Source organism: Diabrotica virgifera, chromosome 2, assembly GCF_917563875.1.
Source record: "Diabrotica virgifera virgifera chromosome 2, PGI_DIABVI_V3a".
NCBI lineage: Eukaryota > Metazoa > Arthropoda > Insecta > Coleoptera > Chrysomelidae > Diabrotica > Diabrotica virgifera.
Genome location: NC_065444.1, coordinates 217,073,689 through 217,095,942, shown reverse-complemented (window position 1 = coordinate 217,095,942; position 22,254 = coordinate 217,073,689). Strand labels below are relative to the sequence as shown.

General features: G+C 31.9%; 2 protein-coding genes across 2 annotated transcripts in view; both read right to left on the bottom strand.

Moving 5' to 3' along the window:
* Nucleotides 1-515: 515 nt before the first annotated feature.
* Nucleotides 516-22,254, bottom strand: part of LOC114333970 (uncharacterized) — a 69,615-nt gene continuing 47,876 nt past the window's right edge. The window contains exons 4-5 of the mRNA XM_028283974.2: nucleotides 18,052-18,350; nucleotides 516-619 (exon numbers count right to left, since the gene is read on the bottom strand). Of these exons, the coding sequence (XP_028139775.1) occupies nucleotides 18,060-18,350 (291 nt within the window). The 3' untranslated portion in view covers nucleotides 516-619; nucleotides 18,052-18,059. The remainder of the gene's footprint in view (nucleotides 620-18,051; nucleotides 18,351-22,254) is intronic.
* Nucleotides 1,527-2,027, bottom strand: LOC126880923 (probable malonyl-CoA-acyl carrier protein transacylase, mitochondrial). Its single transcript, XM_050644999.1, has one exon. The coding sequence runs from the start codon at nucleotides 2,025-2,027 to the stop codon at nucleotides 1,527-1,529; it is 501 nt and encodes a 166-aa protein (XP_050500956.1).

Sequence of the window (22,254 nt, the reverse complement as noted above, 5' to 3'; positions counted from 1 at the left end):
GGCTGTGCCTGTAGATTAATAGGTACATACTTGAACTTTGAAACTGTGTAAAAAAAAGGAAAACGAAAAATTTTGGATTTAACAGGTTTTGATTCTGATTATAGCCTCAACTTCCAATGAAACACCCCCAAAAGACATAAAAAAGATAAACACACTACATAAGATAGTATATAGAGAGTTATATAAGATAGGTATATAGAGAGAATGTTATCGAAGGCTCTCTCGTAGTCCATGATACAGATATACATGGGGATGTTTGACGTTATATTCTCTTGATTTTTCGATAAGTCGTAGATTCAAAACTTGCTCTCGCGTTCCATTCTCTTTACGAATTAGACTTGCTCAGCAGCTATTTGTCTGGTGGTAAATTAATCTAATCTACTACGTATTATTTGTAGAAGCATTTTATTTGTATGTTGAAATAAATGAAATTAATCTATAGTTGCATAGTAGATGCATTTTGAGTTTTAAGGAGGAATCTTGATTATACAAAGGAGCAAAATAAAAGAAAACAGCAAGGTAAAAACGTTTATTAATAAAATAGAATTCGGACATAATCAAAACAATAACAGAGGATAATCTATGACACTAAAACGGCAACAAGGGCATCTAACGGTTGCTAAAAAAATTTAGAAATTTAGAAATTTTTATATCAATTTAGATTTGAAAAGCGTGTTTTAGTTAAATATTTATTAGTTAAGTATTTTATGTTAAATTTTGCAAGATTCAAACAGAAATTTGTACTATCTATATCAGATATTTTTGTATTCCAGATATATTATATAATTATATACGCATACCATGTTTATAGAACTTATTTAGTAGGTAGTTGATAGTTGATCGAAAAAGCCTTTGCAATATTGCATAAAAGTATAGTCCGTTCGCTAAACTCAGACTCAACTGGCTAGTGATTTAAGCTAGTAATGTTGCCAATTTGATAAAATTGCCAAAAGAAATATTACTAAATAGTTAATAATTACTAAATATTTAGTAATTTTGCAAATTTTATCAAAATTAGCAAAAAACAAAAAAGTTACGTACTAAAATCTTTAGCCATTTGCGTCTGAGTTTAGCGAACCGACTATATCTACCATTTTTAATATACAGGGTGGCCGGAAAGTCAATTTATATTTTATAATAATAATGTATCAACACCGCGCCAATCTTTGTTGGCGTTCCAGCGCATGAACTGCAATTGAGAGCTTAGGGAACTGCTGATACTTTATTTTCAACAAGATGGCGCTCCACCCCATTTTGCTCTCACTGTTCGCAACCGCGTAAATGAAATCTTCCCGGACCGATGGATTGGGCGAAGTTCTCCATAATGTCCTCTATACCAATGTCTAGCCTTCAAGAAGTCCAGATTTAACAACGCCGGAAAATACACTGTGGGCCGACACAAAGGAGTACATTTTTTAGTTGAAAATAACTTTTTTGTTTTTTGAGCGATTTAATTTATTTTTACAGAGCTAATAGCTCTGTAAAATTGTTGTAATTCTAGCTGGGTTCAGGGATTAAGTGAATTATTAGGGTCTTTTAACAAGTTTATTTAAAACTCTTAATAATCTAAGGTACAAAATTGAATTCTCAAAAACCAACGTGACAAAAATAATGACAACACTCAGGGTGTACTGCAACTTGCCAAAAGCCGCTTTTATACAAGCTTGATTTAATTTACTGTCAGGTCCATACTTTACTGTAGCCATTCCACCTTTGTAAGCTTCTCCAGCTAACTGCATTGCTTCTCCTCTGATTTTAACTAACTGTAAAGCTCTCTCAAAACCTAGAGCTCCAGCAAAAACTAAAGCAGTAATTTGTCCTAAACTAAAACCAGCAGTAGCCATACAATTGGCTATAGCATTTGGCCTCTCCTCTTTTAACTGTTCAATCGCTGCTAGTGAAGCAACCATAACAGCTGGTTGGCAATATTTTGTTTGGTCTAGTTTATCTTTGGGGCCCTGTAAGCATAACTTCAGTAAATCGTACCCAAGAATGTAGTTCGCTAGTTCAAAGAGGTCCTTAGCCATTGGAAATCTCATCAATTGTTGTAATTCTAGCTGGGTTCAGGGATTAAGTGAATTATTAGGGTCTTTTAACAAGTTTATTTAAAACTCTTAATAATCTAAGGTACAAAATTGAATCTCAAAAACCAACGTGACAAAACATGACTAAAAATTTGGAAGCAAAAATAACGTACAGTGTCAGATTTATAAAAAAATTTATGTAACGGTGCATTTGAGCTCGTTGCAAATGAAAACTGTCTTAGCTAAAATTGAACTGATATGCTCGTTTGATAGGTTAACTATCCAGAACACTTCAGCCAAAATGAAATTTTTCAAAATTACCGGATTAGCAAAATATCATTTTTTTATTTAAATAATGTTCAGAACACGCCTTCGCCATGAAATTTAAAAAAATCCCAAATTTGTAAAATATTATTCTTTACTTAAATTAGGAAATCTTATTCGAGTAATTTTCTAATATGTTCACCGACGAAATTCTCTTAACACTAAATTACATGTTTTTCATCGTTTTTGCCTCATATTAGCAGTAATTTTTGTTAAATGTATTAAGAATTTCTCAAATGCTCAAATATGTCAATTTTAGTTAGTAAGCCATGACTGCTTAGGTTGCCATGAAATTTGTTTGATATTTATAGTTAAATAATTAAATTTTCCAGTTCATAATGCAACCTTTCAGCAAAGAGGACAGAATATTAAATAGATATTACCGTGAAAAATATAATTATGATGCAAGAAAAATTGTAAATGCATTTCCTGAGAAAAATTGGCATATTGGAACGATAGGATAGTTCTTAAGACATCTGAGGGAAACCCATGGGTCTATTAAACATAAAGGTGGAAGAGGAAGGAAGCGAAGCTCAAGAACTGAAGAAAATATTACTACAGTAAGGGTTGTTTTAGGAAATTTGCAACCTGGCCAATCTGTTGGAATAAGGAAAACCGCAATAGAAACGAGGATTTCCCGCACATCAGTTCAAAGAATCATTAAAGAAGATTGCCATCTTAAAGTATCTAAAAAAGTTTATTATCAAAGACTTACTGCCAATGTAAGAGAAAAACGACTGGAAAGATGTAATTTGCGACTCTCCGCAAAGATTCCGCTCTCGTGAAGTCATTAGAAAAATATGATTTTCAGATGAAAAAATGTTTTATTTACGGCCTCCTAAAAATACCCAAAATAATAGGGTGCATTCTAACGTACATACAATTTAAGAAAGAAATTACTCTAGAGCATCTTTTAATTGACAAAAGTAATTTCTCAAAAGGTGTAATGGTCTCTGTTGCAGTATCCATGTTGGGAAAATCTCGTCTGATTATTGTTGATACCGGGGTAAGAACAAATCTTGCAGCACCTATTACCTGAAATTGAAGAAGTATGTTATGATTATACTTTCCAGCAGGATGGTGCTCCTTCGCATACTTCCCACAATACAAGGATATTCTTGAGTTAAAATTGCCCGGACTATATTGAGCCAGAGATGTGGCCACCTAACAGCCCAGAATTAAATCCGGTTGACTATTCAATTTGCGAAATTTTCGAACAAAATTTGTATGACGGACAACAATTAGAAACCACCAAACAGCTTCAAGAAAGAATGCAGTTTATTTGGAACAATTTTGGACAGAGTGTAATAAATGGGGCTATCAATTTATGGCGTTGACGACTTCAAAAAGTGGTATACAATAATGATGGCCACATTCATAATATTTTAGTCAAAGTTTTAAAATTATTAAACTGTTTTCATAAATGTGTTACTTGTTAAAATGTTATAGTTTCCTAATTTAATAAAAAAAATGATATTTTGCGAATCCGCTAATTTTGAAAAATTTCCTCTTTACTGAAGTGTTCTGGATAGTTAACCTACTAAAAGAGCATATCCGTTCAATTTTAGCTAAGACAGTTTTCATTTTCAACGATCTCAAATGCACCGTTACATACTTTTTTTTATAAGTCCAACCCTGTACGTTATTTTTACTTCCAAATTTGCAGTCATGTTGAGGACACGTTAGGCTATTAGTCCTGCAAAAGAAATTAAATCGCACAAAAAAAAACAAAAAAGTTATTTTCAACTAAAAAATGTACTCCTTTATTTAGGCCCACAGTGTACACTGTGATGTTTCATTAAGAGATGAGGCTAGAAAATTCAGATATGTTTTGAACTAGGACTTGCGAAACGGAGTTCGCCAAGCTTTTACATTAGTTACTCCAGACATGAGAAGGATGAACATACGAACATGGCGTCTTATCAAGTTGTATTGCGGGAATGGAGGCTTGCATGCCGACGTTTTGGATAAATAAATAGTTGTTATTATTTTTCCCTGTGTAGAATAACAAAAACAATTCATTGATGTTAGGGGACTTTCCGGCCACCCTATACATGTTTTGTAAGACTGGTTTCGCTAAGAAGCTGCATGTTGTATGAATACATATAAATATCTGATATATTTTACTATTGTTAAGATTAGAGATACCATTGGTAAATTTGTAGTTTTATCATAAAGAATAAAATTAAAAAGTGAAAAAGACAGTTTATGTTTCCTCTTCGATTCAGAGGCGATATACAATCTCCAGACAGCTGTTTCTATCTTACGACGTCCTCAGTGGAGCTGCGTGCACACCTCTGAACCAAAACGAAACCAAACTGTCTATTTTAAGTGGAATTTTAAAAATAGTTTAAAATCCACTTTTGGGACGCTTCCTGTGACATCTCTTATAGAAAAGCGAAGTCTCCGATAAAAAATTCACCATTAAAATAAAAATTAAGAGAGATTGTGTACCGCCTCTGAATCGAAAGGAAACATAAACTGTCATTTTCACTTCTATCTTTACTCAGATTCTGAGTCCTAGGAACTTTCTTTCGGACCTTTTTTTCCTAGACGAATGAAAACGGAATGTGACTGCATATTGAGTCCTTTTCGCTTTCTTTATTCGTCGTTTCTTGCCTTATAAATTGTAAAAACCATAGATTAAGGATGTTACCAGAAAGAGGTTCCAGCAAGAAAAGTTTTCAGATTTAAATAATTATATTTATTATTATTTTAATAAATTTTGTATCTGTGACTTTTCTCTTTTCTTCGAAAAAATTAAAACTTCAGAACAAACGTCGCGTTTACTTTACGCCATCAAGCATGGCACATTGGTCTTCTCTACAAAATTAGGAACCTTTTTTCTCCAGACTATTTTATAATTTTGGTATATTTAATAAGTCATTAGGAGTGGCAACGTCGGATTGACTAAGAAAATATCGTGTTATTTGCGGCTATAATCAACTCGAAAAATCGGGAGTTATACCGAAAAATAATTCGTCGAAATAGTGGTATAAGTGATAATAAACAATTGATTTAGTGAAAAGACAAAAATATTTAGAATTACTGCAGAATTAGAATAAATTTCAGAAAATAAACAGGTTATTGTTGACAACATTAAGTGATAACGAGGTGTACTGATAAAACACACACCAAAACAAAAACAGCTGATGGTAAGAACGGGGATTGCTTGAAAACACCGTTGCCAGATCTGTAAGTAAATACTTAAGCATAGTAATAGGTGTTAAGAAAACGAATTTAATTAGTTACGAATTTTTTTTCTTTTTATATTGCATTGATAAAGTGCACGGAACTGACAGTATAGCTGGTCTGTGTTCTTTTCCGCGGTGATTGGAAGGGAAAAAATAATAATAAGTTAATACGGAAATTTTAATTTTAATTCTATGCTGGTGTTGCGTAATATTTAGAAAGATAATATAGGGTAATTATAATTTAGTTATAGCGTTAAGTAGAATTGGAATAGGCAATCGAACAGATTAAAAAAAAAAGGAAAAGAGATGGAAGTACAAGAGAAACATAACTCTGAAGAAGAAAATAAGATAGATAAAATAATGGAAACTTTATTAGTATTGACACAAGAGATAAAAATGATAAGAGAGGGACAAAAAGAATATTTTAAAGTAATACAAAAGGTGAAGGAAGAGAATGAGGCGATAAAGAAAGAAAATATGCATTTAAAAGAAGAAATAAAAGTAATCAATGAAAAGTTGGAAGAAATAGACAAAGAAAAAAGGCGCAATAATATTGTAATACAAGGAGTTAAAATAGACACGAACGAATCGAATATTTTAGAATGTGAAATGAAAACCTTTATACAAAATAATTTGGAAATTGAAGTAGAGATAAAAACAGCAAAAAAGATAGGATATAAGACCTGTTTAGTGGAATTCAATAAGATAGAAGATAAAATCAAAGTAATGACAAACAAAAACAAATTAAGGAACACAACCAACAGAAATATATATATTAATAACGAGATGACTGTAAGTGAAAAACGTATACAAAGACAAATGAAGGAAATAGCGATTGAGGAGAAGAATAAGGGAAAGAAAGTCAAAATGGGTTATCAAAAAATATGGATCGAAAGTGAAGAATGGAAATGGAATAAGGATAAGGAAATAATAGAAAGAGCTCCAAAACGAGATAAAAAAGAAATAAAATCCGATGGTTCAAAAAACTAAGTAAAGAACAGACGGGAAAGGAAAAACGGAAAATGGACAGGAGTGGAATAGGACAAACGAATAAAATTGAAGAAAAAGTAGAAGAGAATAAAAGAAAGAAATTAGTAGTAAAAGATTTTATAATAGGAACGTGGAACGTAAGAAGTATTAATGGAAAAGAAATAGAATTAAACAAAGAATTTGAAAAAGCGGATTTAGATATATTGATAATAACGGAAACAAAGAAAAAGAACAAAGGAATAGTAGAAACAGACAATGACCACATTTTCATATGGAGTGGAGTGGAAGAGAATGCACGAGCGGCAGCAGGAGTGGGATGTTTAATAAAGAAAGAACACAAAAATACACTTAACAAATGGGAAGCAATAAGTGAAAAAATACTGATGATAGAATTAAAATGCAAGACACACATCAAGACAATAATAGCAACTTATGGACCAGATGAAAATGAAAAAACGGAAGAGAAAGATAAATACTGGAATGAACTGCAAGAGACTATAGAAGAGTGTAGAGGAAAAATATATATTGCTGGAGACTTCAATGGACGAGTTGGAACAAAGGATGATATATATGGAGCAGTAATCGGAAAACACGGTGAAAATACAAGAAATAATAATGGGAAAAGACTACTGGAATTTTGTATTAACAATGATTTAATAATAACAAATACTTATTTTGAACATAAAGATATTCATAAGATTACTAGAGAAGAACCGAGCAGAGGAGAAAAGTCAATAATAGACTATATATTGGTAGAAAGAAATAATAGAAATTCAGTAAGGGATGCTAGAGTCAAGAGAAGCTATGAGATAAATAGTGATCATTACTTGCTGATAGCTAAATTCAGAAGCGAAGAAAATAGAACAGAGACATTCAAAGAAAAGAAAAAAGGACATATAAGAATAAGGACTTACAAACTAAAAAATAAAGAGATAGCAGAAAAATATCAACAGATAGTATCGCGAGAAATAAATAAATATCAAGAAGAAATGATACAGAGGCCGTTAGAAACAAAATGGGAAACCTTTAAAAATATTGTATTACAAGCAGCAAAGGACGCCTGTGGGACTTACAATAAAGACAACAATAAGAAACAAACATCTTGGGGGACGAATGAAATTAAAGAACAAGTAAGAAAAAAGAAGAAAATATGGAAAGAATATTTAAATAATAGAACAGAAGCAAATTATACAAGCTACAAGGAACAGAAAAACATAGTAAAACAAATGGTAAAGAGCGAGAAACAGAGAAGTTGGACAGAATTTGGAGAAAAAATGGAAAGAGATAATAAAGGTAATCAGAAGCTATTCTACAAAGTACTCAAAAATCTGAGAAAAGAAAAAGTAGATATAAATGCAAGTGCAATAAAAAACGAAGCTGGGGAGATACTGATCGAGGAGGAAGAGATAATGGAAAGATGGAAAGAATACTTCAAGAATCTACTAAACACAGAACAGAAAGCAGACAATCAAGATGATGAAATGGAAGAGGAAGAATGGAATGTAGAAAGAGAGGTAATAAATGAAGATATAACTAGAGAAGAGTTAGAAGAAGTTATAAGGAGTCTAAAGAACGGGAAAGCACCAGGAAGAGATAATATAACATCGGAAATGATAAAATATATGGGAAATAGTGGAAAACTAGTATTATTAGATATATATAGACAAGCATGGAGGGAAGAAACAACGCCTGAAGACTGGAGAATGGGCTTAATATTGCCAATACACAAGAAAGGTGATAACAAAGATTGTAACAATTATAGGGGACTAACATTATTAAGCACAATAACAAAAATATACGAGAAAATAATAGAGAAAAAATTGAGATTGATCACAGAAAACACATTAACAGAATCACAAAGTGGATTTAGAGAAGGTAGAAGTACACAGGATCATATATTCACTTTGAAAGAAGTTATTAGCAGGAAGTGGATAGCAGAGAAACCCATATATTTAGCCTTTATGGACATGGAAAAGGCATTTGATAAAGTCAATAGAGAAACAATTTGGAAATGTCTAAAAAGGAAAAATGTAGATCAGAAACTAATAAGGGTAATACAAAGTTTATATAAAGAAACAAATAACTGTGTAATAAGATATAATATGATATCAGAAAAATTTGCTACAAATGTGGGAGTTAGACAGGGAGGGGGATTGAGTCCGCTTCTTTTCATAATATTTATGGATGAAATAATAAGAGAAACGAAACAAAGAACTAAACCAATATACATAGGATATAGGAAATTAGAACAAATAGGGATGACAGAATGTGCATTTGCGGATGATGTGGTTATTACAGCAGGAAACGAGAAAGGCCTAAGAGAAAGATTGATGGTATGGAATGAGGTATTAACAAAATACGGTATGAAATTGAATAAGAGTAAGACAAAGACAATGGTAATAGATAAAAATAGGAAAAGGATAAATGTGCAAATAGATGGAGTAGAAATAGAGCAAGTCAGTAAATATCAATACCTAGGTGTAATATTTGAAGAAAACGGAAAACAAGAAATAGATATAAATTATAGGATACAAAAAACAAATAGACTATATTATGCAATAAACAGTGGATTTGTAAATAGACGAGAAATATCAAGAAAAACGAAAATGAGTGTATACAAAACTGTGTATAGACCTGTACTTACATATGGATGTGAATCGTGGGTATTGACAAAAAGGGATAAAAGTAAACTGCAGGCAATAGAAATGAAATATCTAAGAAGAGTAATGGGAGTGACAAGAAGAGATAGAGTTAAGAATATAAAAATAAGAGAAGAATTAGAAATAGAACCAGTAGAAACTTATATAGAAGAAAGACAGCTGGGTTGGTGGGGACACCTTCAAAGAATGAGTGATAATATAACTGTTAAAAGAATCTGGGAAAGCAGAAATATAGAAAGGAAAAAACGTGGTAGACCAAGAAAACAATGGAATGCAGTAATAATGGATATTTTGAAAAGAGGGGAACAACATGGAACGATGCCAAAAAACTAACAGAAAACAGAAAGATATGGAAGAAATTTACGAAGAACAAAAAACAATAAAAGAAACAGAAACAGATCCCTACACCTCAGGGTAGAAGGGATAAAGATTATATATATATAATAAGTCATTATTTTTTGGTATAAACTGAAAAATATACAAATGTTTATTTCAGCAAGGACCGAAAATTATCTAGTGGAAATATAAACTGCGCGTCAGAGAAAATTTTGGAAATTTTATATATTTCTCGATATCGAGGGGTTCGAGCGAAAACCCGATAAATACCAAAATTCTGCTACCACGTCTAAACCACGTCTACCACGTCAGGTTCAAAAACACGTCTGCTACCACTTTTAAATGTTATTATTTAATATTAACATTTTTAAGCACAATAACTAATAAGGTTTCACAATAACTAATTTCAAAACTTCCTCGTAAGGCCATTATTATGCTAACAGTAATATTTAATCGCATGCTAAGTTTATCATACTTTCCAAAAATATGGAAATTTGCAGAAATTATAATGATCCTTAAGCCAGGCAAAGCTCCCAATGAAGTAACATCTTATCGACCCATCAGCCTACTCCCAATCGTTAGCAAAGTTTTTGAAAGATTGCTGCTACAAAGAATATACGCAGATCATGAATTCCTAACATTACTACCAGAATATCAGTTTGGTTTTCGGAAAAATCACTCTACTACACAACAAGTCCATCGAATAGTAAATGAAATATCAAAAACTCTCGAAGAAAAGAAATACTGCAACGCTGTATTCCTAGATATCTCACAAGCGTTTGACAAAGTTTGGCACAGAGGACTGCTTTACAAAGTAAAATTAGCACTATCTAGTAACTATTTCCTCCTAATCAAATCCTACTTATCAAATAGATATTTTTCAGTAAAATTCAAAGACCAACAATCCAGCCTCTGTCCTATTAACTCCGGAGTTCCGCAAGGTAGTGTTCTCGGACCTCTGCTTTTCTCACTCTACACAGCCGATATACCAGAGTCTCCTAATACTACGATCGCTTCCTTTGCTGATGACGTAGCAATACTAGCAGTAAATGAAGATCACATACAAGCCTCACAAGACCTGCAACACCATCTGGACATACTCAGTGAATGGTACACAAAATGGCGAACTAAAGTAAATAAAACAAAATCATCTCAAATAACGTTTACAAACCGCCACAACACATGCCCACCTGTAAGAATGGAAAATGTACGAATACCAACAGTAACAGAAGCTAAATACCTTGGCCTCCATCTTGACCAACGTCTTACTTGGAAAAAACATATACAGACTAAAAGAAGACAACTAGACTTGAAATTTCGGCAAATGTATTGGCTCCTTGGACGCAGATCAAAACTCAACATCCAAAACAAAATTCTTCTGTATAAAGCAATAATCAAACCTATTTGGTACTACAGACTACACCTCTGGGGCTGTGCAAAGTCAACATCACTAAATATCATTCAAAGATTTCAGTCGAAAGTTCTAAGATCAATAGAGGATGCACCCTGGTATATAACTAATCAAACACTTCAAGAAGACTTAAATATACCTTTCGTCAGAGAAGAAATCCATCGAGCCTCAGAATCACAAAACGAGCGTACCATTCACCATGACAACGAATTAGTAAGGGAATTATTTCATAATGGCCCTGTCACAAGGAGACTAGATAGAACCTGGCCTCAGGACCTATTTTAAAACTTAACATAAATAGAATAAGATGAGACATCATTGGAAGTCTCTTCTTCATGACCAAAAACATGGAAAAAAATTTACTTAATACTCTTTTAATTATGTAGATTGTAAATAAACATAATTACATAAAAAAAAATAACTAATAAAAACCAAATACGGTAAAAACCAAATACGGTAAAAACCGTTAACTCATATTTTTAAATAACACCAACCCGATATATAACTTTACTGATAAAAAATACTTTGTTGTAAACATATTTATAATATGAGAATCCAGTAGAATCATTTATCTTCTTTTTCCTGTGTAAAGTTACTAATTTTATTAGAAATATTTCTAAGTTAAAAACTGATAATTAATTTTATCGGAGATGAAGATTACAAAATTGTTCATATTGACAAAATATATTCATGCAAAAATCCGATAAAGAATTTTAGACTATGATAGTTTATTAAATTTCAGCACACTTTTTTCCTGCGAAAACCCAGTAAAAGATGGCGTAAATTGAGAATTGAATATTGAGAAAACAAAAAAAAAACGGTTAGAATGGGGCCCATATTTATAATGAAAAACAAACTCGGAGCTTCCAAGGTACCACAGCAAATCAATTGTAGTAAATTTAAATTTAAGTGTAGTGAAAAGTTGTCTAAAGACTATTGAAATTCTGTAGAAATTACTGGAGTCTAGTAGTAGTAGTCTAGTCTAGAAAAAAATTTATTTTGTACAATATAACTGTCAAACTTAATTAGGACTAGACTTGTCCCTAAAACTTCCCAAAAAAAGGAACGAACATTTAGTAAGAAATGTTTCTTTCCACTAGCTTACCATGAATGAATTCAAGTGTGTCAAAAGTTTTTTAAAAAACGCTGTGTATATTCTCAGATGATATAATAAATGCTGTATCTAACAGTGATTCTACTGGATGATATTCTAAAGAAGACAATAGCGGAAATCGGTAACTAGTTAATAAAAATATCAGAAGATATTGGTTTGAATTAAAAAAACTCCTACTTTATGCCCTAAAAGACTAAAACACATTTCATCCCAAAAAGCAACCATAAACTTACCAACTCCGGGCAATTTACCAAAGTTATATAAAAGTACCTTTCCAATAAGTGAAGCAAATAAAACGGATTTGATAAAGATGTGCCAAGTAAATATTTTCCAGAAGAAGTGCATGCTTGAATAACCAATTTAAAAACCGGTAATTATATCGTAGATCGCATTCCAGACGTAATGATGTGAGAAGAATCGAAGACACATTTTACCCTTTAATTTTATAAAAAGAATGCAGATTAATTTATTTTTGTTGGAATATTATACAATTAACTTTTATTTTATAATTAAAAAAATTCAAAATAAAAACCAATAAAGTCAAATGTTGTACATACTCATTCAACGAGGTAAAACCTGATAAATATGAAGTTTTATTTTTTTTTTGTAAATACGTTTTTATAAATTAAACTTAAAATAAATTATTCTAACTAAATATTAAATTCCCTGCCATTTGGCTATAACAAATATTTGATAAAACTTCCTATGACGATCTTATATCTTCTTCAAACTTCCTAAAATCTTTAATCGCGATTATCTCGTAAACAATGGTTTGGTTAGTTATCGGGTTTTAGCTCGAACCCCTCGATATGATAATTAAATTAAATGAATTATCACGTGTACTTACTGAGAAGCTAGACTGAGCCTGCAAAGAGAATAAACAAAGTCGAAAATCTTATTAAACCATAAAATTCTCAGAAATCATTATTGATTACCCAACTAAGCTTCGTGGAATTGATGGTTTTGAGAACCGTGTGAACTATTGTAGTGTTCTAAAGAGTTTCTGAGATATCTAGGCCATTCGCACACACAGCTTCTAAAAAGAAACCAGTTGGTAATTTTAGTTACCAATCAGTTACTTAGTAGTCACTGTCCATGTATTTTAATGAGCGTCCGCACACAGCACTACTAGTTAGCAGCCGGTCTATAATGCGGGAATGATCAGTCGACAGCGGACTGGACATGCAGGTCGCTGGGGGACTAGTTTGTAAACATTTGGAAAATGAATAAAGGATTGAATGGGTCGAACTTTGGTGCTCAGCGAGAGGTAGGTATTTATTACGGATATAGGTCAAGAAATAGTGGGAATTGGTTTACATGTTCTATTGTTGTTTACATTAAAAATAAAAGATGGTTATTTTTGATATTTTAAATAAGCTTAAGATATGAACATGGTTTGTTTGGATTATGCGTGTAAATTTTTTTTGTTAGTAGATATTTCAAAGCTAGTATTTTGCAGTAAATTAAGCTAAGCCAAATTATTTTGTGTGAATTATTACTCTTATACAGTAAAATTATAAAGGCTCTTAACGATATAATTTCTTATTTGCAGTAAACCTTATTACCTATCTCAGAGAAAAAAGTGTCATATTTTGTTAAAGTTTAACACGCAAAATCAGCGGAATCGTTTAATATAAAATTAGTGCAAGAAGTGGAAAACATCCGTGCCTATATAAACTTAATTAACTAGTACCTATTGATGGGAAATAATCCACAATTTTACTAAAAAAAATGATTTTATTAACGTTTCGTAGTCCAAATCGGATGCCGTTGTCAAAATACAAAAAATATTAATGAATTAAACAAAAATGTTGTTGCTTAGTAAAAAATTCTTCTAATATGTATTTTTTTTAATCTGACTCATTTATATCGACAATTCAGACATATATTATACATTTTAAAGTAGAAGAATTTAAAATGATATTGCTAATATTTATGAATTGCGTTTCTGGGACGACTCTACTGAAAGATAGTTTATTCGATTACATGAAATCAACCCCAACTCAAGAATATCCGTCACAAAAAATCATGACATGTGATCTGTTTTTAAAAATACAACTACATGCAACGGTGACAATAAATAATAACAACAATATGATTTTAAAGTCTTCTACGTTAAAATGTATAATATATGTCTAAATTTCCGATATAAATGAGTCAGATTCAATAAATTATTAGAAGAATTTTTTACTAAGCAACAACATTTTTGTTTAATTCATTTATATTTTTTGTACTTTGACAACGGCATCCGATTTGGACGTCGAAATATTAATAAAATTATTTTTTAGTAAAATTGTGGCTTCTTTCCCATCAAAAGTTAGTTAATTACAAAAATTTCACAAGAAAATAGATTCAGGACAACATAATATATAAACTTAAACACCGCCTAACAAAGCTACTCAGTACAAAGTACAGTCAAGAAGTGACTCGTTTTATTAATTTTCGGTAGCGTAATGTGCGAGCCATAGTTGATAACCCGTTGATAACTCTGATTACCCACTAGTTTAGTTTCTTTTTAGTAGCTGTGTGTGCGAAAGGCCTTAAGTGTTACACCGCCCTCATTACAGTGAAGTGTATTTCCTAACGACGATGGAAAAATATCGAAAGCACGCGGAAGGAATGTGGCAAGACAATTGAATGTTAGTCATTAAACTGTGCAGATAACTTAAAAACGAATTTTTGAGATCCGATCTCATCAACAGCGTCCTTGTACAGATGCCAAAAGAAGACAACAGTCAGAGAATATCGCGTTCTCACTATTGCAACATTGAGAAACAAGACGCAAACTGCAAGAATGCTCCAATAGTCCAGAGAAATAAGATTTTTCTCGTGACACATCCCCCTCCAGGCCGAAACCAAGTTTTTTGAGTAGTATAGACATTTATATTAATAACCTTTATGTTTCCTGCAGCCGATTTTGATGATATACATAGTTATAACAAAAAGTTAAGCATTTTAAACAAATTTGAGAGTAAGAAACTCATAAATCGTCTAAAAATTTCAATATGGCGTTCGCTGAATATGTCTATCCTTATTGGTTGCTTAGAAAATTGCTAAATAAATCATAAATTTTTGAGTTTTTATAAATATTCATAAATTATGTAAAAACTAACTAGAACGTTCTTATTACACGGAATACTGAGACTTCTGGTGCTTAAATTACATTTTGAATTTCAAAGCAATTGGTCAAATAGTTGAAAAGTTATTTAATTTGTTTATTCCAAATTCATTTTTTTTGCAACACTATAAGTCAGAAAATTATGAGGTAACAGTAAGACTTCTGACAGTTTATGGAAGAAGAAGAACATTTATACTATGGACTTAATTAAAAAAAAAATTACAAAAGGTAATTTTAAACAGTGTAAAATTATTTTGCAAAAACAAGTCGATTTTTTGCTTACTTATAAACAATTAGAATAACTTTTTCACCGTTACCCGTAGAAAAATTATTTTTTCATATTTGGAAAGACTGAATTTTTATACACATTTAGAAAGACAAACAATTGTCCTTCGACAACTAGGGACGAAGTTAGCCCCCCTTTTTTTAATTCACATGTTTTTGCAAAATAATTTTGCAGTATTTAGAATTATTTTTTGTCATCTTTTTTAATTAAATTAATAGTATAAATCTTCTTCTTTCATAAACTATCCAAAGTATTAGTGTAACTTCATCATTTTCTGACTTTTAGCGTTGCAAAAAAAATTAATTTGGGATAAACAAATTAAATAACTTTTAAACTATTTGACAAATTGCTTTGAAATTTAGGGTATGATTTAAGCACCAGAAGTCTCAGCATTCCGTGTAATAAGAACGTTCTAAGTTATTTTTTACATCAGTTATGAATATTTATAAAAACTCACAATTTATGATTTATTTTGCAATTTTCTAAGCAACCAATAAGGATAAACATATTCAGCGAACGCCATATTGAAGTTTTTTATACGATTTGAGTTTCTCACTCTCAAATTTGTTTAAAACACTTAACTTTTTGGTTATAGACGAAAAAAGCGAAAATTTACCGTTTTTTGATCTTCATTTGTTTATAACTATGTATATCATCAAAATCGGCTGCAGAAAACATATAGGTTATTAATATAGAAGTCAATACTACTCAAAAAATTTGGTTTCGGCCTGGAGGGGGTTGTGTCACCAACAGGATATTTTTTTTGCTTATTTCTCTGACCTACAAAGGTATATGCAGCAAGCCCAAGGACCAGTAATCGACGTTTCCACTGTTCTCGAAGGTTGAGAGATCAAGGTGTGACAGCTTTCAAACCAGCAACGGGGCCATTACTTACTGCTGCTCATAAAAGACGCAGCATTGTATTTACCCCTGAACACGCCAATTGGACAATAGACGCTTGGGAAAAAAGTATTGTTTACAGATGAGTGTATAACGTGAATTTATGGTAAAAATAAGGTCTACAGAAAAGCAGGAGAAAATTATGCTAGCTTAGTGTTGGAAAATTCTCGAGAATGAAAAATCGGAGAATATTCTCGATATGGAGAATTTTCTGAGAATGAACCCCATGACGCACTTAAGAATATTGTTGAAGATGAAAAATAAGGTTTTAAAAATCATGATCTTATATACAAAATTATGAGACGAAACAACATGTTCTTTGTATATAAAAAAATACCAAAACAACATAAAACACAAAATTTCTTTGATAAAAAAATGAAATTTTCTTTTTAACAGCAAATAATCGATGTAGCATGATTGTATGATAAAAGATGAGACCTCAGATTCAGAATCTATTTCTATCATTAGCTCATCCTAGTCATCTACAATCTGCATTTCAATGTACTGATGAGTTGTGGGATTTTGTTTTTCACAAGTGGCCAGCTCAGTCATGGATTGGTCTAACAATTTCAAATTGTGAGCAATAAAAGTTATTTTACGAGCCGGTTCAGCATTGAGTTTAGAGTTTAGAGCCGGTTTAGAGGAGTGGATAAAAAACCATAAGTACTGAAACTTCTTTCAACCGCTGCACTAGATGAAGGCATGCTTAATATATCAACTACTATTTTAGTTAATTTTGTTCCGAAACATGTACCTTTTCACCATATGATTAAGACTAGTTTTTCAATTGATTTTACAACGTATGGTTTTTCAAAATATCCCTCCTTAGACCGATAAAGTGCCAAATCTGCCATTATTTCAGCCGAGTCATCACCATATTTTAAAGTTGCTAAATTATCTACAAACTCAGTTTCCTCAACTTGTTCTTCTCTGCTTAAATGAACACCATTCTAAATATTTGCACGTTAATATTGCACCAAAACAATAAATATTGACACTGTAAACACCCTTGCTAGTGGTTCATGGGATTGACAAAAACAATATACCTACATATTATTTAAATTATAATAATTTGACCCGTATCTAGGTTTTATTTTTGTTTCGGTTTTTGAAAATATAGAAAATTTTTGCCGAGAATATTCTCGAGAGAATTTTCTGGCCGAGAATATTCTCGAAAATATTCTCTTGAGAAAATTCTCTTCTAAAATCACTATGCACTTCGTCATACCAGGTTGTTTTTGGTGGTGGATCAGTAATGTTTTGGGAAAAAGATAAAAAATTTCTTAAATTTTATGGGTGGCCAATTTTCTCTGACGCGAAGTGTATTTTTCACATAGTAGGCTTACCAGCCATACTTGGTAGCATATTAATATTTTCCAGTGACCGCTCTGTCAAAGTCACAACAGATAATACAACTGTTTGAATTTTGAAAGTATATTAAGTTACCTGCCTCATTTTACGACAGTAAAACACAGTTCATATAATATCGAGAAATTATTATGGCACATTAAAACAACGTCAAAATTACCAATGTTATCGAAAATTAGCGACAGGCCTAATATCATGTTTCCACAGCTAACAATATATCCTCCCAGAGGGTTTTGTCATGATGCGGATAAAAAAAGAAGAGTACAATATTATATACGCCCAATATTTGTAAAGTTAAAATGAAGCAACCAAATACTACGTCATACCTTGATTGCTATGATTGGTATGTCTTCGGAATCTTATAAATCAATTTAGGAACGCTTTCTTTGGTTCGGACAAAGAGAGAGAGAAATAATTCGTTTAACTGTTTTGCTACTTTCTTCGTTGGTATAATGTAATATTTCAGTCCTAACTTTTTCCGCAATGCAACTTTTTCAGCTTTGAGTAATAGGCCGTAATATCTCAGGAAGAACGGATCTTCGGAAAGTGGTTTTTCGATATGCTCAGGAAGTGCGAAACCTATCTTGACTAAACTTTCTCCAATATTGATGATTTGCTGCTTTTCCTGAAAATATACAAACAAATTAATAGAACAATGAGAAGTCTTAGATCCGAAAATCTAAAACTTTTATCGTTGGAATCAAGATTTTAGTGACACCTTAAATACGTGCCTTCTAAAATTTTCAAGGAAAACGAATGATGAATAAAACAGACTAGGGAATCATAAGATTGCATTCTACAACCCGCCAATTCATCTAGGTAAAATTCCATCGAATCTTGATTCCTTGTACTCAGATAATAGTAAAACTAAACAATATGAAAGACAGTCAATATTTCATTCCATTTCAGCAGTGGCGGCTGGTCCTATGAGGCAGGTGAGGCAGTGCCTCACCAGTATATCAATGGACTATTTACGTTATTTCGTATCTATAAATAGATTTTTATGATAAAACATAAAAATGAGTACGGCCCTGATCTCTGCCCTCAGTCCTACGTGCGAGTATTTTGCGTCTCATTCTCACTCTCTCAAATTATTACAGATGAAGCCTGCCTCTCTTGCCTTTTCTAATACACGGCATTTTCGTCAACGGGACCAGATGTATATCGACAACCAACAACAAAATTCTAACTGAGGTTCAATTTCGGAACGCGAATTTCACTATCCTTCGAGGCTAGCCTCGAAGGCTGGCCATAGTAGTAAGTGTAAGATACGATATACCTAAGAGTATAATGTCGAGCTTCACCAATCTGTTTAATGGATAAAAATTATTGGATATGTAATTTAATTTAGCCTGTTAACAATTTTAAAAAACAAGCGGTGTCCGAAATAATTTTGTTCTGAATACAATTAATTAATAATTATTAAAAAATGACTTTTCTTTATAAATTAAAAAAATTCGGCCGGGTCAGATATTTTAGATTTTATAGATCATTCGAAACAAAAAAGATCTTTGGTTTTTTTTTTCTTAAGTTGATCTTTTTCGAATTATAAACAATTTAAAACTGAAAAAAGAAAGAAAGATGACGTTTTTCAAGGCACGAAATATAGTAAAAAATAGATATCATTTTTGAAATTACGAAGTCCGTACCTAAATTCAAGTTCAACCATTATTCTAAGTCCGTACCTAAATTCAAGTTCAACAATTATTCTATCAGTTTTGATAAGTAGTTTGGACTTATTTTAGTCATTTTATTTTAAAACATTGTTTTTTAGTTGTTAATCGACCGTTTGGCCATAAGGAACTTTCCTCCTTAAAAATGAAAAAACTATCCTATATTTTAGAATAAAATATGGCAAAAAGTATTATCAGGAACTGATAGAATAGGGTTTGAACTTGAATTTAGGTACTTGATGATAACAAAAATAGTATTTGTTACGTGTGTTTTGAGCCTTGATAATCGTCATCTTTCGTTCTTTTTTCAGTTTTAAATTGTGTATAATTCGAAAACGATCAACTATATTTTTAAAATTTATAAAAAAAGTCAATTTTTAATTATTAATTAATTATAGTCAGAACTATTAGATCGAGCACCCCTTGTTTTTTTTTAATTGTTCCTCCTCCTCCTAAGTGTCTTCTCTATTGAGGTTGGCGGGTAATATGACAAATTTCTGTCTGTTCTGGGTTTGATGAATTAAGTCATTCGCTGTTGTGTGGGTCCAATATCTGATGTTTCGTAGCCAAGATTTTTTTTTTCTTCCTATATGCCTTTATCCTTCGATCTTGATTTCTGATATTACCTGGAGCTACTCAAATTCCCTATGGCGCATTATGTGTCCTACATAATGACGTCTTCCTAATTTTGATAGTATTGACCAGAGGAGAACGTGTGTTCATTATTTTCAGTATTTCTTAATTCGTAGTTCTGCAGGCCCAACTTATTCTTAACATTCGGCGGTACAACCACATTTCGAATGAATTCAATTTGTTGACGTCATACTGTTTTAACGTCCAGGACTCACAGCCATATAGTAATAGAGACCACACATAACAGTTTACTCTTCTCATATTGTATAATAATTGTATAATTGGTAACATACAACATTACATATCCAATAATTTTTATACATTAATCAAATCGGTGCAGTGTAACGGTTTGACACGTTACGAAATTATTTTCGAACTCTTTAACGTTTAACGTTTAGCGTAATTAACTATTTCTAATTATTATCTTCTGTATTTAAAATTTCTTGCGACGATGCCACACCTAATTATGTGTGGTATGTGGCCAATTTAGGTCAAGTTTAGAGGTTAGACCTCGTGTTATTGTTAAAATACGTGAATTTCGAAGTATGGATCACCAAACCTATTCAAGAGTGTTTGGGAAGAAAGAAGGAATCAATCCAGTGGGGTTTTCTGCATAAAATCATCGCCACATGCCACTCATGTGAAAACTTAAAAACACCTGAAACCACCGAGAGGCCAATCTCCAACCATGTCACTGGGAGTATGTCATTGGGAACAAGCTTTTGGAGCGTTCCAGCTCCATCTTCGTCTGGCACCTGGGCCTACAGGAGGCAAGGGCTGGCACCTTCCTGGTGCTCACTTTCGGGGATGCAACCGCAGCCTCTTTAGGATTCGTTTGTGTTTGTTTTGGGAAAATTTAGTGTTGTGCCTTGAGTAAATATTATAATTCATATCACAGACATTTGGTAAATGCATTATGTTTATTAATTAGTTTTCTTAAGATTTAGCTTGCATTTATTTGGTTTTTGATGTAGGTACATATAAGTTTAGTAAGTTCCCAAAACACGTATAATTTTGCGGTTTTGTACGTTGAGCTCGGCGTATTTGCCAAAAAAAGGTATTACTCTTGTATTTTATTGTTAATTTAGGTCGATTTCATGTCATTATGTCAATTTAGTTTGTATTAGTTGCTTGTTTCCCAGATATTTTGTTGTTTATTCGCTTTACTTCATCTGTTCGGTTAATTCAGGTCGTTCTATAGGTATTTATTTTAACTTCAATTTATTTCATTCATTTGTATATTAAACTTCCCTTAACTCATTTTATTGTATTTTCTTTAGTCAGGCTTGTGCCTGTTGATTTATATTATTTCATATTTGTCGGGTTTAATTTAGTTGTACGTAGCAAGCGTACTATAACCATTTGGTAAAGGGTCTCATGTGAGTTGTACCCTATATGTAAGTAAGAGGTATTTTAATTTTGTAACAGGTCACATCATTGTTATTATCTTGAATATAACTTGTTTAACGATAACTTTTGTCATGTTAGAGTCACAGTATATGCATTGTTTAACTCAAGAGTTTGTCAAACATCTAGTAGTTATTTTTAATAAAAATTTCTTATTTTGTATATCATCTATTATTATTTCCTTATATTTATATTTACTGAGTTAATATATTTGACAGCAGTGTAAGATACCTGGGATAGTGATCGAAGATCATTTTCTTGGCGCCCACGATTTGTTAGTGTAATTTAATTTGTTCTTCTTTAGCAATTATTCTCCTTTATTCATTTTCAGAACATTATTCTTATCTTAGTAGTATTTTTTCTTTCTTAGTCTTCATCCCTATCTACTTAGAGCTACCGCCTTCAACAGGCATGAAAATTGGCCGTATCCATCTTCGAGTGTCAAGTTGTCGTTCACTTGCATATCTGGCTAGCCTAACTCCATTCAGTTTGCCTTTGCCTATTCATATACCATTTATTCTTCACTCCATTCAACTTATCATTTTCCTCCCACATAACATTACTGCAAAAGTAGTATTTTTTGTCCCTTTAGCTACATCTTAGTTATTCCCTTTTTCCTTACTTCTGTTTAAGTATATCATTCTCTTTACTTCCACTCCTAAAGAAGTTTTCTTTTTTGTTACAGCAGTTCGACCTTATATCGGAACCTCTACTATAACGTTTTTTTTTGAGGATAGATAGATGTTTTTTCACGATAATGATTTAAAACTTTGTATGCCAGAAGTTCTTTGTATTGTTTTGCCAGTGAAGTGCTTC

Coding starts and splice junctions, on each gene's coding strand:
- LOC126880923 (XM_050644999.1), bottom strand. CDS start 2,027: ATGGCTAAGGACCTCTTTGAACTAGCGAACTACATTCTTGGGTACGAT.